We start from the raw sequence: 17466 nt of genomic DNA on the forward strand, positions 1-17466 counted from the left end.
CAGACGCTGTTTAGTCATGCTGGCCACATGACCCAGAAGCTGTCTGCGGACAAACACCTGCTCCCTCAGCCTATAGAGCAAGATGAGTGCTGCAATCCCAGAGTCATCCACGACTGGACCTTTACCATTACCACTACCTTCTGTGTACAAGATCTCTCATAGAAAGTGGTTCTGCAAAATTTCCAGCACTAACTTTTTTCTGCTCTGCACCGCCACATCACAGCACACCATATGTGTGGAGCCAAAGTTCAGCCCAGTGTGTGTTTTACAAACAGATTCTTTCTCAAAATATTTACTATTTTGCCTACTTCTAACCTTAGCTTGTTTTCATTTCTTCAGCTCTTTCCCCATTACTGCAGTTGCCTGAAGTACCTCTTCTAGAAATTGGTTATGCTCTTAGGTTGTAATTTAGGCCCATTAAGATCAACACTGTTGACTTCAGGTGGATATAGATTGCACTCTTAAAAAGAAGACACAGTCTGTTCACCCTTAAGAGAACATACAAATAGCTGAGAGATATTTTCCAAGGCCTTGCCTGTTCATAATTGAATTAGAGCATTCTGACTGGCGAATGCAGAAAAACCTGGCTAACATTTGAAAATTACCTCTAAAATGTTTTGTGTTGCTAGTGTTTTGAGATTCTGCGTTTCACCTTGTGCAAAATTTTCCACATGCAGGCTTCTCAAATTTTTCAGAAAGTGCTGTGCAGTTTTTTGAAAAGCAAGGCTTGGAATCCCAGTAAGTATAACAAACAACTATGTAGAGATGCGTATTGTTACTACTGGGTTCTATTCAACTAACTTTTACTCAGAAAGGACCCCCTGAAATTAATGGCTATGATTAATTTAAGACATTCATTTCAATGGCTCTACTCTGAGTAAAGGCTAATTGAATACAACCCATTGAAATGTTATCCATGCTCTCATTTTAGTTGAATTTTGTTTGTATTAAGGTTCTTTAATTCACAGGAGCACACGGGACAAGGGTTTCAAACCCAGCAAAGCCTTTCACATTCTGTTCATGACAGTAATTCTTTGTATACCTCAAACTGCTTCTGAAACTGTTGGGTACAGCTTCTGATGTGGCACATGAGAGCTGCTCTTGACAGAAAATAAAGGTTCCAGTCGACTTTCATGATACAGGTCCTGTTGCAGTAGGACCTCATATTCCTGAATACCACATTCCTGATGTAACAGACCACGCTTTCTATTTTTCAGTTACTCCTTTTGAATTTGTAGAAACTGCAAAAGCCTATGAATCAAATGTTTTCGAAATGGGAGTTCATAATTTGCATCTCCACACTTTTAGAGGTATGGTGATGAAATGCAAGTGAGAACAGGGCTCCTGTCCTTTTTTAATTATTAAGTTTAGTTGCAAAACTAGCTGCAATAGCTGAAATTTCTTATTGTATTGGAACTCTGTCTTTTTCTTGAGTCTTGGTGGCCTGGCTTCAGGATGCGAACAGGGCTCCGGAACAGATCCCATTTGCATCCAGAGGTACCACTGTATTTTGTTGGAAGCTGCCCAGAGTGGCTGGGGAAACCCAGCCAGATGGGCAGGGTATAAATAATAAATTATTATTATTATTATTATTAGCTCAATGGTGAGGCCAACAAGACTCAAGGAAAAGACCGAGAGCCCTGTTCTCACGCGTGTGACGTTATTTCGAGCGTCTGCGCGTGCGCGAGTGGCAAAACCTAGAAGTAACGCGTTCCATTACTTCCGGGTAGCCGCGGAGCGCAATCCGAAAACCCTCAACCCGAAGCTGCTTCAACCCGAGGTATGAGTGTACTAAAATACAATAGTCTGTCAAACATTAAAAGCATCCCTAAACAAAGCAGTATCTAACTAATTCTGACCACTGTCGTGGTCAGAAATTCAATTCTGATAATCAGGTGAAATCTCCAATTTGTTCATCCACAGATGTAACAGATTCTTTAAAAGTTGCTAGCAGTAAAGGGTGACAGTGGGCAAAACGGTATTGTTCTCCATCCTGTGGTACGCTACAGCATCAATGTCATGATTTGAAGGGTGTGTGAGATTATACACTTAAAATAACCTTAGAAATGATGAGTTGGAAGGGACCACAATTCCAATTAGTCCAACCCCCTGCTATGTAGGGAACTTTTGCTCACGACCCTGAGATTAAGAGTCTCATGCTCTACCAGCTGAGCTCTCTCTTATGTGTGAAACACACAAGCGGAACCTTCAACAAAAATATTGCATTGTGGAGCGTTCCTATTCGGAATGCAAGCCTTGCCCTCTTATAGGATATTCCGTTCCACTCCCTCTTCCATTCCACTCTGTTCCCACTGACCATGCTAAGCCCTCACCTATCATGTTTTTGGTGTTCTTCTCCTGCCCAAGTGCACACAGATTTTTTGGGTACTTTTGTAAACCTGGGGTTTTCCCCAAACGTGCTCCTGTTACCTCTCTCTTCTAGGTGTGATTCATCATGTTGCCTATATAAGTATCCACAAATGGAGAAAGAATTTTCAATTAGTATATAGCAAGAGTGGGCAACAGGATCTGGTGGACAGGCTAGTGCCACCCCACCCCAAACACCCATCAATCATCGAATGTCAGGTGACCTATTTTATCTACAGTGGGGCTTGCAAAACACTCTGCAAGCCCTTACAACTGGTTGTATACAGCACTCTGCAAGCCCTTACAACTGGTTGATTGTTGAGGCTTGCAAAACATAATGCAAATCTACTTTTAGCCCCGTTGCATCTTTCCCTGTATCTCATATGAGGTTATGTGTAGGTACGGTTTGGTCAAAATGGCCTGGCAGGACAAATTGGAATATCTGGCAGACCTAATTTGACCCATGGGCTAGAGGTTCCTTACTACTGATACATTGATGTTGACACACAGAGATGCACACAAGCACCTGCTATTCCTCTCCTGTAAAAAACAATGAACAACCCATTATTGGACAGCAAGTACCAAAGCAGCTTTTGCATAAATGACTTGATATCTCAGAATACACTTTTTTACTATTACAGTCATACCTCTTGTTACGTTTGCTTCAGGTTGAGTGTTTTCAGGTTGCGTCCTGTGGCGACCCGGAAGTACCGGAAAGGGTTACTTCCAGGTTTTGCTGCTCATGCATGTGCAGAAGCGGTGAATCGTGGGACGCACAGACGTGGGTTGCGTTCTGCTAATGTTGTGAACGGGCCTCTGGAACGGATCCCATTCGCAACCAGAGGCATCACTGTATGCATTCTGCAAGAGTAGATTGGTTTAATATTTCTGATTTTCAGTAATAAGTTTATTTCTTAACAGTTGGAAGGGAAATAATGGCTTTTGTTTGCTTTTTTGTTTTCCTTTGTCATGTTATGTAAGAGCAAAATATATACCATGTCCTTAAAATGTTGGAAAAGTTGACCATTGTTTCCCCTTTTCCCTTTTTTTCTTAGGGGTCCTGTTTCTAAACTAACCTTCAAATTCTTCTTGGCTATCCTTTGTTCGTTTATTGGTGCTTTTTTGACATTCCCTGGATTGAGATTGGCTCAGATGCATCTGGATGCTTTGAGTTTATCAACTGAAAAAATCACCCAGTAAGCCACGTCATGTATTACTTTGCTTAAATAGTAATATTTGGGCAGCACTTTTTCTTTTTCCTCAGCTAAAATATCAATTCATAACCAGTTTTCAGTGTACAATAAAAGTCAAGGAAAGGCTGGAAAAGTCAAGGAAAGTTGTAGCAATTGTTCTGCATGCAGAAGGTTTCAGATTCAGTCCCATGCATCTCCATACAGAGCTTGAAAAGATTCCTTTTTGCAACTCTGAAGAGCTGCTATTGATTGGTGTAGAAAGTACGGATCTAATGGACCAATAATCTGACTCTGTATAAGGCAACTTCCTATTTTCCTAATGAGAATATGGCTAAACCATCTATTAAACATTTTAAAAGAAGAAAAGGCAGGGGTGAGGAGAGGAGGAAAACGAGACTTGTGTTCAGAAGTCTTAAAGGTGAATACCCGGAACAGTTGAATATCTGAACAGAGCACATTTATTCAGTGAGGAACCTGGCATAGTGCAGGTGAAGTGGCCCGTGCTGTCTTAAGGCACAGCGGTGGCAGCTCCGAATTGTGTGTGATATCTGAGACCCCAGGAATGTTCAAGAATGCTGGACAGGAATAATAACATCATGGTTGCCTGTGCCTGTAAGCAACCTTGCTGCTGCATTCTGAACAAGCTGCGAATGATGGAGAAGCACTGTTGGAAACCCCTATAAGAGGATTAACAGACATTTAGTCCTGTGGCTAACCCAGAGATAGGTTGCAGTGGCGGGTCAGCCTGGGAAGTAGTTTAGGGACATTATGCCACTGTGAAGAATCCTCAGACGACTTGATCATTGGATATGCTCATAGAAAAGTCACAGAAAAAGATGATGCCCATAAATTATACTTGATCTGCTGCCTTCTGTTGGGCCCCATTCACAAGCAGAAAAACCCAAGGGAAAACATTAGTTTCATACCAGCTACCTCTTTCTACCTGCATTGCCTTAGTGCTTTCAAATTGCAGAGATGCTGTTTGCTAATTAAACAGTTTATCTGTTTCAAAGTTTCCTTCTCTACTGTCTAATCAACAAATGTGCTACTTTAGAATAACAGTAACTGTATTATATTTTGGTTCATTAATAAATTTGGGGATCAGGTTTGGTGTGTGGATTAGGGGTGAAGCTGTGCATTCATTGGAATTCCCTACACTTAGCTTGACTGTCAATGTAATAGACTGAAATACCTGTTCGGGAACCCCAATGAGCCTGCCAGAGAGTGTGAGGCATTCCTGGGCACATAGCTAACTCATATTCAGTGCTATTGAGACTTTCTGAGCTTCACTGATGCACTGTGCAACTGGATAGTGAATCTTACAATATAATCTAAATTGAAAATTTGGCAGTGGCAAGCAAGCTAGAGCCATTATGGGTCTTCTTCCTGAAGAAATGATGATGATTTATTAAATTTATATACTGCCCTCCATCTATAGATCTCAGGGCAGTTCACAACATAAAAATACAAGATTACCCCCCCCCCCATATACAAAATACATATTAAATACAAGAACAAAAACAAACCAGCAACCTCGCCCAGGATTAAATACAGGAGCGCCAGCATTTTCAGTGACATTTTGAAAACCACCATCCTAGCAGATAAAACAAATGTATCGGAAGGGTTATGAGCTAGTTTGTATGTATTTTACTTTATTTTCAACACAGCAGTTTGAAAATGCAGTTATTATGGTGCATTAATTTTGTTTCTCTATTTAACTTGCAGAACTCTGCTGCATATAAACTTCCTGGCACCCCTCCTGATGGTCTTATTGTGGGTAAAACCCATTACTAAGGACTATATAATGAATCCCCCATTGGGAAAAGAGAATGTGCCTTTGTAAGTTGCTCTTGAAAACCTACCTTGTAAAATCTTACCGTACATGTACCACTTTGTAAAGGGACATGGGTGATGCTGTGGTCTAAATCACTGAGCCTCTTGGGCTTGCTGATCGTAAGGTTGGCAGTTCAAATCTCTGTGACGAGGTGAGCTCCCATTGCTTTGTTACAGCTCCTGTCAACCTAGCAGTTCAAAAGCATACCAGCACAAGTAGGTAAATAGGTGCCACTGCGGCATGAAGGTAAACAGCATTTCCATGCGCTCTGGCACTTGTCACGGTGTCCAGAAGCCGTTTAGTAATGCTGGGCACATGATCTGGAGAAGCTGTCTGCAGACAAATTCCATCTGTCTCGGCCTGAAAGCAGAGATAAGTGCTGCATTCCATAGTCAAATTCGACTGGACTTAACCGTCCAGGGCTCCTTTACTTTTATCTTTTTTTACTTTCTAAACCATAATAGCTCTATTGAGTGGAAAGAGGACAAGCTTTAATTAAAGCCCCAGCTTTAATACTTGGAATTTTGTTCTTTTTTAGTACCAAGGAATATAACATATATTATGGTAGCTTGTTATTCATTCTCTTCTAATGGTTTAACTTTGATGGTAGTAACATAGAGAAAGGCGGCCACTGGAATCAAGAAAAGGCACTGGTTAATGTTATCAATGTAGGGGACGCGGGTGGCGCTGTGGGTAAAAGCCTCAGCGCCTAGGGCTTGCCGATCAAAAGGTCGGCGGTTCGAATCCCCGCGGCGGGGGGCGCTCCCGTTGCTCGGTCCCAGCGCCTGCCAACCTAGCAGTTCGAAAGCACCCCTGGGTGCAAGTAGATAAATAGGGACCGCTTACTGGCGGGAAGGTAAACGGCGTTTCTGTGTGCTGCGCTGGCTCGCCAGATGCAGCTTTGTCATGCTGGCCACGTGACCCGGAAGTGTCTCCGGACAGCGCTGGCCCCCGGCCTCTTAAGCGAGATGGGCGCACAACCCTAGAGTCTGTCAAGACTGGCCCGTACGGGCAGGGGTACCTTTACCTTTTTTAATGTTATCAACAGAACCTACTCCTTGGTCTACAGAGATCTCAACTATTAATACCACTATATTCCCTATTTGGCTATAACTGCAAAGGAGGCAGCTGGTTATGTAAATCACTGAGAAACTGTAATGCAAAGGATCTGTTGATCTTTAGGCATTGGGGAGAAGCTTCTGAAAGTTAGCTATAACCACTGCGTGCACAAAAATTGTTATATTTTAATATGCAATGTTCTTACGCATCTGCTATGAATTCTTTGGTAAATACAGATGGCAAGGGTCTATATTTGGTGCCTGTCCTCCTGGCTCCTTCAAGCAAATCTTGCTTTGCCACTTCATAAAAATGTTTATATTTAATTTCATAACTGTCACTGGGAGGTGGGGAGGAAGTGTTTAATAATAACTTAAGAACTTGCTTGTGAGCATAAATGGCACCATCTTATAGCTTGTCTAGCTCTCTGTAACAATGAAACGAGTTCTGGGCTTGGATAGGATTTTTTTTAGCATGAACAGCATACAGAACAATTTGGAAGATTTCTTGTAATTGCTTGACATTTAATAGAACTGTGGCATGAGATAGAACGAGAATGAGACTGCAATACAAAGCCCAAAGCAGTAAAAAGACCAAATATCCTGTCCAGTAAACTGCATAAATTAAAAAGTCAGTATTAATTATCCTCTGTTGCATCCCACTGCCTGTAAAAATACATTGAACATATTTTTGTCCTTCTCTTTGACAAGGGAAAAGAAAGACAAATGGGTCAAGACTCATTTATTTACTTGAGTACATATTGCACCCAGTATCTAAAAATCTCTGAGATAGGAATTCTAACTATAAAGTAGTAGTAATAAGAGATTTTCTACACTCCCTCTCCTAAAGGCTTGTGACCATCAACATCTCTGTATATTCCATTGATATTGGAATGTTTTCACTCTGTAGTGGAATTGTTTCTTTCAGCACTCTAGCAATCTTGTACAAAATGGAAAATATGTGCTTAGTACAGTGTAGGATGTCCTTTGGAAAATCACTGCATTCCTTTTTCTCTAATCTACAGAATGTCAGAAGCAACATTTGATACTCTCAGGTTGTGGATTATAATTCTCCTGTGTGCTTTGAGGTTAGCCATGATGCGTAGTCATCTCCAAGCCTATCTTAATTTAGCACAGAAATGTGTGGATCAAATGAAAAAGGAAGTTGGCAGAATAAGTACAGTTGAACTACAGAAAATGGTAAGCCTGCCTAAAAGAATAATAGTGTGTATAAAACAAATGAAGTAACTAATGATATATTTAGACTCATGATATATTATATATATTTAAATTCATGAGTACAGTACTCTCGCATCTTGTATTTATAGTCAACCTGAAATGTTATCTGGAATCATGGTACTGTGACTTTAGGGACATTTAAATCTAATATTTTCTGGCAATAATCACTTCTTACTTTTCATTAGTTCTAAAGGATATTACTGCAATTCTAATGGTTAGTTGATAGAGCAATTAATGACATTGTAGGAGGGAAACAGTGGTTATCCATGAAAACGGCTGTTTTGATTGAAGGCTAAAATACAATGAAAGTTGCAATCAGCATATCTATGTTTTTTTTGCCTTGGAGAAATAGTTTAGTGTTATGGTAGTGGGAGTCCCTTTGATTTTCAAGGCGTAATACTACTTTAACCAGACGAGTACATGAATGGTAAATCTATTCCTAATGTAAACTATATACTTGCTTTTAGGGAGTGTTTAGGACAGAAATAGCAAACAGATTTCAAAGGGATCACTATTAAAATTGCATGGGTTTTCAGATTGATCTGTTCAGTGTTGTGATTTAGTCTTTTACTCTATTCTGATACTATGTATGCTTTAGATTTCAGCTTGTGATTTAGTTACTGCATTCTTTCTTGTAAACTTTTCAGAAGGTTTTTCTGTTAAGTGAAAGATAAATTATACAAAATAAACTGCTTCTAACTATTTGATAATACCAACAACTGTGCTTAATTGCTTGTTATGTGATAGTCATACTGCATTGGCTTGTGCACTGAGTTACTCGATATTTTTGTTAACTTAGGTGGCCAGAGTGTTTTATTACCTTTGTATAATTGCACTTCAGTATGTGGCGCCTCTGGTTATGCTGCTTCACATGACGCTGCTGCTGAAAACTTTAGGTAAGATGTATCCAATAAAGAAAAGAATCTGCTAAGTAATGCTGTTGTCTAAAACGGTATTATTTTGTTAAGTATTCTGGGAAGAAATGGCAAGCCAAGATGTTGAGGCACAACTGCTTGACAAGCATTCCTGCATGCTTCTGTGTACGTAGCTCTTATCTCTGTTGCAAATCCAGGAATAACTGGCAGGATGTTCATATATAAGACAGCTTACAATTAGGGCAGTTCTTGCTCAACAACAGCTGAAGAACTGAATGTATCAGTGGTTTTGCATAAAACTGTAGAATAGTTATATTTTTGTGAAGGGCACACATGTATTTGTGCTTTCTGTCCATGAGATTCAAAATACGCTTGTTGGGCATAACATATTACACTCCCACTGCCTCCCACAATAAGTGCTGTTCTTGCTACAATGTATAAATCAGTTCTTAGAGACACAAAGTTTGTCAATACAAAATAATTTTCATTGGGAACTAGAGTTAGGAATCAGGTGAGCAGATGTTTTGGTCATTACTTGTAAAACTGTAGGACAGAGAAGCAGTATTTCTTTATTAGTCTTCTCTCTGTTATTTATAAAAAAATACTTTTACGTCACTATTCATAAAAAATATCAGAGTTGTTTTATAGTATATAAAACCATACAGTAAAAACTGCACTAAAAAGTTAAAATCAGAACTCAGTTAACTATTATGGAATTCTTAATTTCCTGAATAGAAAGGTTTTCAGCAGGCATTTAAAAGTTGAAACAGAAGGCGCCTCTATTGGTAGAGTGTTGCACAATAATGAGTTGATGACACTAAAGGCTTGGTTTCTTGTTCTTGTCAAATGAGCCTTTCGAGCTCAAGGAACAGCCAACAACATTCCTGCAGATGATGGCAGTGCTTGAGCTGGGATATAGGGGTTTAGGCAGTTCTCTTGAGGTACCTTGGACCTAAGTTGTTCAGGGTTTTATAAATGAATACAAGGACCTTGAACGTGGCTTCATATTAGATGGGTAGCTGGTGCAGAAGTTTTCCCTTTCCCAAGTCATGCATTCTTAATTTCTGAATCGGTGCATGCTGTCCTAAACTTAATTTTATATCTCCAAGCTCAGGCTCTGCACACTAAAAACAAGAAGCAAATATAACTTGTGATTTTGGAACTTGCACATTTGACTTCAGGGGAGATGTGCAAATTCCTGTTTCATCTGTTGCTGAGAGCACGAAAAAAGGAAATTAAGTTTGTATTGAGCAAAACTGCTTTGTGCATCTTGGGATTCAGGTGGCTTCCATTTTATTACCTTCTAGAAACTGGTTCAGCTCTTTACACCTTGAGCACTAGTCATATCCTTGCTTATGGACATATAATTTAAAATGATCAGAGAGACTATAACCCTTAACATCTGTCTTACTTTCCTCCTGTAGGTAACTATTCCTGGGGCATTTATCCAGAAGCTACTTCAGATTTACCAGTGGAGAGCAGTCCACTGAGCAATTCAGTAAACTCTGAATCTTCATCTGATGATGGAAAGGTGAAGGTAACTGTAATACAGCTAACAATGGCACTGGCTAGCCTGAAGAACATTTTCACTCCACTCTTATTCAGAGGACTTCTGTCCTTCCTCACTTGGTGGATTGCTGCTTGTCTCTTTTCCACAAGCCTTTTTGGGCTGTTCTATCATCAATACCTAACAGTGGCATGACCTAACAAGTTCAAAGCTAGGAAGCCCATGTGCCCAAAGGAGACTGAAGAAAAAATGGAAGAAATAACACGACAAAGTCTTTTTCATAAATGCTTTCTCCATGTTCTGGGCAATTGTTGGGTAATGTTGGAAATCGCAAACGAGTTTGTAACTTTCTTACCTAAAGTTGTAGGTAACTGCTGAATTGTTTTTGGACTGCTTTGAAATATGTTGGAAGTACCTTCTGTTTTGGTGAACTTCGTGCTGCCCTGAAAACACTGTGTTATTCAGTCATTGATTGGCTGATCTTAGTGGTGTTAAGGTACTAGGGTTAATAGTCACTGCATAGAAAATGGAACGTTCAACTGAGCCATATAAGGGGGTTGGATAAGTTATCCTGTTGGCAAAAACATGGGTGACTTTTCTACTGAAGAGCAAAGTCATCCAACAGGACAAAGAAATACTGTATATTACAGTAAAGGAAGCTGTTTCAAAAGAGTTTATTGTAAATAAAATGCATGGACTCAGCAAGCATTTGTGCTAAAGGACTTGTTTACATATTACAGTAAGGGTATTGTATTGCAATATTGTGTCACTTGGTTACTTAATGTATGAATGTTCAGGAGTGTGCAGTTGTCAGACTTTAAAAGCATTTCACTCTTTGAGCACTCACATACTTGAAACACATCTTTTAGTGGTTATAATGGAAGAGCAGTAAGTCATAAGACTGCGAGACTACGTGTACCTCACTCCTGCACATTCATGTATTAGAACTATGCAAAGTGGTATAATATGCTGAGGCTTCCACAGCATATGTGAGGCACTGTATCCTATAATGTAATGTGTCAGGAAGTCCTAAAGAATTTTCATATTGTAAAAGTAAATATATTGTTTCAGTCTTAATAGTCTTTTAAAAAATAATAAATGGCCATATGACTCCTTGGACGTATTGGTGCTAATATTTATCCACTTAGATCCAGTTGGGTTTTACTGTTCTGAAATTAAGATAGATTTCATTGGATTCACAAGAAAGGTTGACACTAATCAAAGTCTCCTAAACTTATTTTACTATGTGTGTATAGTTAATAGATCACAAAAGGTGAAAATATTGAAATTTCCCTATGAATGTGTACTGCAGGACAGACAAGCTTGAGAGAATTAATAAGGGTTATGCTGTGAAAAGATTCGTCAATGCCTTTAATTATAAGTAATCAAAGCTGCAATGTCAATGAAAGCACTGTAGTTCAGGAGTAGCCAGTGAGATGCTTTCCAGATAATATTAGACTCCATCTCCCGTCAGCCCTGGCAGCATGGCTGGTGATCAGGGACTATGGGAGTTAGGAGTCCAACAACATATTGAGGATACCGAGTTGGTTACCCTCTGCTCTAGAATTGTAGCAGATTTTGTAATTTTCAGTGAGCCACCTGCCCTGCCTGGCTGTTACAATCTTGTTATAATGGATACAGATTCTAGATGGTGTCAGTGTACGTTGCTCTGTTGTGGCCACCTTTTTGCTATGGCACATACAATACTGTATAGCAGTAGCTGCTGTCACCAGACTATTACCACCCTAGAATATGGTACAAGTGCAATATGGTACAAGTTAGCTCATGACAGCACCATGGATCACTGTATCACGCTCGTGCAGTAATTGCTATGCCCCGTCCAAAGTGTTCAGCTGTCACAGTAGCTGTTGAGACTATGTTAAGAAACTTTGCTAACCCAGGTGAAGAAACTCCAGCTAAAGCTTTTCATTTACTTGTCTGTATGTTCTATGTCGGTTGACAATGTTCAGTTGGAAAGATAGAAGCAGCAGTTGGTCGTAAAACTGACTTTCCTAGCATTTTGCTTGTTTTTGTTTCAGGAACTAAACTGGGCATTCATACAGATAAGGTGGAAGGATTTCTTACTGTAGCATGAGAAACAGCAATTCACAATAATCTTAACAGTTCCCTCTAGTAGTGTAAACTTGAGAACGGGAACTTCTAGACAATTTGCCTTAGATACTTCTGCCTAACCAAAAAGGCAGTATTCCTCAAATGCCAGGCTCACCTTCTAAACTGACTGTCTCTTCATTGTACTGCCTTTGTTGGGCCTTAAACTTAATTCATTATACTAGCCTTGGTTCTCTCTCTGTGTGTGCGCATAGACACAGCACATAGAAACCTGAGAATTGCCTTGTGGTGTCAAACTTGTCATCCACATACCCCCAAGAGGTTCACAATTAAGGCATGATGGAGACACCTGTCCCTTTTTGGTTGATCACATAATATGGAGGTTTCATTTCTCTGCCATAGCTTCTACACACTTTTGTTTTTCTACTTCAGCTCTAGCCTGTTGTAACTTGGCCTGGAATGTCAGGGACTTGTAACATTACACCATTTGAGAAGAGTACTTAGTTAAGGCCTAAAACGGTACATTGTCACCTTCACTGCTGGTGTTTATGCACTTTACTCAGACAGAGATTGCTGTTAGGATTATAAATACTGTATCTCAAAGGTGATTATACTGGTGTAGAATAGTTAAAAGAATGAGTCTAACTGGTGGCTTATTGACCATAACAGAGTCACACGCTGACCTAAAGGGAGCCATACCAGTAGTGTCATCACTTGTACTTAAAAGAGAGAGAGAGAGAAGAGAAAGATGAATGTCTACCATCAAAAATTGGAATTCATTCCCATTAGCAGGGTGCATTTAAAGGACTGCAGGTCTGAAAACACCAAAGCTTAAGATTAAGAACCACAGAAAGAACTGTACAGAACAACGGTGAATGGTAGTAAAACTGATTTAAACATCTCTTGTACATCTCATTCTGCTAGTAATTATAAACCTGACCAGCTTTTTATAGGTAGGCAAGGTATTTGTGTAAGGTACTCACGTGTTTCATTCGTAGACCTGGCTTGCAGGTAATGCTTTGACAAACAATGACTTAGTGGAAATGTGCGGGTTCCTGGAGACAAGATTCTGACTGCTTTTCTCCTCCAGTCCTGGTGCTTCCATTTTCCTGTGAACTAAAACATAGTTTGGCTTAGTGTCACATCCAAATCCAGGCTTGTGGTTTAACGCAAGATGTAACCGAGTTTTATTCTGTGGCATACCATTAATGATTTGTCTGGAGGAGATAAACCACTAGCCCAGGTTCATATGTAATGATAAACCCTAACTATGGCTTAGCTCACAGCCGCAGGACTGGAAGAGGAGCAAAATGGGTGCATCCTTCTCTCCAGGATCCCACACATTTGCTTGTTCTCACTAAGACTTGAAACCTTTTTATGAAGTGCCCTGGCAGGCTAACACTTTGTCAGTGATGCTGTGTAGACTCTGTGTTACTAGAATACTTCACTTTGACTCTTTTTATGAAAAGTGCATGTGTACTTAAGCTGTTTGTCAGCTTTGCACAACTCACATCTGAACATTGCAAAGGCTGGTGATGTACAGACGGCATTCATTTGTTTAAGGAGAAGGAAAAAAATCAGAATCCAAACAGTTGTTCTGTTCTGAAGTGTGGTATCCAGCCTGGGGACTTAAAACCAAAAAAAGATGCAGTTTATTTAGTTTAAATGGTAGTAGGGCTTTATGGAATTATGAAGGAAGCATTTTTTAAAAAATAATGGCTTGGATCCTAACACAAGCAAGTGGAAATCTACAATCACACAATGGAGCTTTCTTATCTCTCACCTCCACTGCAACCACTTGTTCCTGAAAAGCCACTTTTGAGGCATAAGATCCTCAGATATCATGGTACAGGAGTCTGCAGCAATAGAAATGGGGGGATATCCCTTTGGCTTGCACAGCTGCACTTTTGGATCCAAATCATTATATCAAACTTGGCCTGAAAAATATTGGTGTCCTGTGATGGCTTCTACAGCATTGACCATCCTGAAAAACAGCCGTGACTAAATAAATAAAATATCTAGGTTACAGTGGTGCTGATATGGTTTCACCCAGGGAATGTTATTTTTCTGCACATAAATGTTCTCATCAAGTGATTTCACCATGCAACTTGCCTGCATATCAGAGCTTTCGCACTCAAGTTTCATAGAGAGGGGGTAGCTCTGTGTATGTGAAGGAATGTGCACCAGTGCCTCGATCAAAGTGAATGGGACAGCTTGCTTGCATAGGATTTCCACATGCTGATTGGAGCATACTGAGCGATCTCGTGCCCGTTTGTGCTATTGCACGTCCGATATGTATATGTGAGCTGGAGAACATGAAACATGGAAAAAAGATTGCGAAGGAAGGAAACAGTATGGAGAAAAGCATTGTAATAATTGGGGTTATCAACAGTGGCTGAAACCCAGGTCCGTCTTGATAAAAATACATAAAAATTGGATTTATTTTTTAAAAAAAATGCAAGTTCAAAAATAATATATGTTTAAAGGTATAGATCTTGCATTTGCTTGAATCTCTGATGTGACACACTATATAAATAACCCTTTCCATGCAGTTGATGCCTTTAGGTTGTCTTTAAATGCTTGTTAAGCTATGATACAACAATTTCAAGTAGAATTAGAACTGGCAACTTTTCTGGCTTTTAACAGGTGCATCTATTTCTTCATCACTGCACCACCATGTCTGCAGAAACTTTACCAGCCGAATTTCTCCTTGTCATATAATTGGTTTAAACATAAGAGCTTGCTGGGGGAGAGGTGGATGTTGGCAACAGTGAAATACAGAATTAATCTTTCATTGCTTCATGATACTACTATACTTTTGCCCGTGACTAAGCTTGCAAGGCAGATTAACTTCATTTTCTAAAAATGTTGGGGATAGCATAAAATTATACACCTGAGATCATTAGAAATCAGTATCTTTTTTTAAAAAAAACTTACTTTTTTTGTAAAATGCAGAACCTATAGAAAAGATGCTTTAAATTTTTCAGTACCGTAGAGCAAGAACTATCTAGTCCTTACAAGAAACCCATTACTTAAGCATCCCTGACCATCCAGCTTGTTTAAAATGTTCTAAGGAAGAAGAATCTATTGCCTTATGAGGCAATGTGTTCTGCTTTTGAACACTGTTAAGTTTCTCGTAGTGTTTCACCTAAACCGTTTTTCTTGCAACTTGAACCCATTGGTTTGAGTTCTACCCTCTCGAGCGCTAGAAAACAGATTTGATCCATCTGTGTGTCGGATAATGTCATCTTTGACATCCTTGCTGTGTGATCTCTTTAGAAGTGGGTGGTAAATTGGAACATTGTAGCAATGATAAGATAGACATTTAAGGCAGGAGTCACCTAACTTTGTCAGTGGAAGCCCTGAACATGGACTTCTGTTTGCAGAATGGAGTTTCCCCCCTCCTTCCTCACACTCCCAGAAGAGTGGACAAGGAGAAGAGAAGGATGATCCTTTCATTTGGCAAGCTGCAATGCTTGTGCAGATGAAACATTAATCATAGTGTGATATCAACTTAATATTGTATGGTTTCCACTTAATCTTGATCCAATGCAAACACATCTGAATGGCAGAAAACTTTCTTAGAAGCCTTTCTGGGCTGTTGTGTGATAAAACCAAAAAGTACTATGAGAATTAACTTTTTGTTCACAGGTAAGAGAATACAAATTACACATATAAACCAATAGACTGGATAATCACTAATTTTAAGTGCAGCTTTAAGTCCTAAATACAGTAACTGGAAGAAAGTCTCTCAGTGTTACTTGAAAGTAATCATATTTAAGTCTTCAGCTTCTTATAACCAACAGACATCTCTATCTTCTTGGCTAACTGTTATTTTCTCAAAACCGACACACAGCTGGAGAATTCAGATGAGAAATGAGCTTCCCTATTTATTTATTTATTCATTTATATAAAAAACCTTTGTAGTGGATCAGTCTACAAATCAAAGTGCAGTGTTTGTAACTGGAACTCCATAAAATTAAGATTGTACTGAAGGAAGCCCCCCCCCCCCCATTCAAGGGAAAAAAAGTCTCTTCTATACTTTGTCCATCTCTCGGTTCATTGCCCAGTGCAGTTTGTGTAATATTCCAGTGTCCATAGGGTAGGCTGTACTTCAAAACCAGCAGCAAGTAAGAAGGTATATGCAAAAGGTGGGGGCCAGGAGACCTCTTCTATAACCTACAAATTTTTACACCATGTGTAAAGAAATCGTATTGCTTATTGCTATATTTTATGCCTGCAAATAAAAGCAATATATTAATCTGCTTTATATTTTTGCATGTCAGGCAGCACTTTACTAATAATGGTGGGAAAGGATAAGAGGTAGTTGTAATAAGGCTTGTAAACTGCTCTGTGCTCTGCAAGTGCTATAGAAATTATATCCCATTCAGCGTGTGTTGATACCAATGTAGTAAACACTGTGACTCAAGATTTGCTTTTTGTATAATTCGTCAAAATATTCTAGGAGGAGCCGGATTCTACAGTCTTCTCTGAAATGGGTTGCTGGCTAAGCACCAGCCATACTGGATTTATATGAATGTTAATGCCTACTGTGGATAGCAGTAATTGCATCAATAAGTTTGCCTCTGCAAACTATCACTTCAGCTGGTGGGAAGCAATATCAATTACGCTGAATTTACTAGGCAATAGAATGTTCTTAGTACTGTAATGTTAATGTTCACTGTAACTTGACCATTTAACCTGTTCGTTTGTTCATACAATACACGTGAACTGTTACTGTATCTGTTCTTTTTGAATTGCTCAGATCAGAAAAAGGCAATTTATTCAAACCAAAGATCAATAAATATGTTGTGGTGTTGACTTCTTTTGTACATGTAGAATGGATACACCTGCTTGGTCTCTAAGATAGTACCACTATTTGATTTGTCCTGTTTCAAAGCCCTTCTAAATATATTTTATGCACAGTGAATATTTACGGACCAAATCCTTAACTAAAGGCATTGCTGTTTCACAGAAGTTTTCTCAACATAATCATGTGCTTGGAACCCTGAGATCAATTGTTGTTGTGGTGGTTTTTATTTCTTTGGAGACTAGCAAAATAATGCTTAAAGAGGGAGTTGGGAACTTAGGAAAAGGACCCAAAAGTGCAACTGGAGTCTACAGAGGAGGTATACGAAACCTTGTTGGGAGTTGTGTGCTATCAATATGTTCCCATGCTTTCCCTACTTCCTTATTTTTCCAACTTCATGGTACTACACTTTGTGGAATTTGAAAGGAACCATATTCCTTTGAGGGTCGTGGGGTGTGTGAGTGTTGGTAAAGTAGCCTGCCTATACCTTTGAGATATTCAGGATTTTTTTTTGTT

The 17466-nt window shown here is 39.4% G+C and overlaps 1 protein-coding gene across 1 annotated transcript in view; it reads left to right on the top strand.

Annotated features, from left to right (window-relative positions):
* Positions 1-16961, top strand: part of TMEM161B (transmembrane protein 161B) — a 31730-nt gene extending 14769 nt beyond the window's left edge. The window contains exons 7-12 of the mRNA XM_081213422.1: positions 678-738; positions 3423-3563; positions 5286-5399; positions 7475-7649; positions 8488-8584; positions 9988-16961. Of these exons, the coding sequence (XP_081069548.1) occupies positions 678-738; positions 3423-3563; positions 5286-5399; positions 7475-7649; positions 8488-8584; positions 9988-10265 (866 nt within the window). The 3' untranslated portion in view covers positions 10266-16961. The remainder of the gene's footprint in view (positions 1-677; positions 739-3422; positions 3564-5285; positions 5400-7474; positions 7650-8487; positions 8585-9987) is intronic.
* Positions 16962-17466: the final 505 nt, after the last annotated feature.

The sequence above is a fragment of the Podarcis bocagei genome (genome assembly GCF_964188305.1).
Source record: "Podarcis bocagei genome assembly, chromosome: 11".
In the NCBI taxonomy this organism is placed as follows: Eukaryota; Metazoa; Chordata; class Lepidosauria; order Squamata; family Lacertidae; genus Podarcis; species Podarcis bocagei.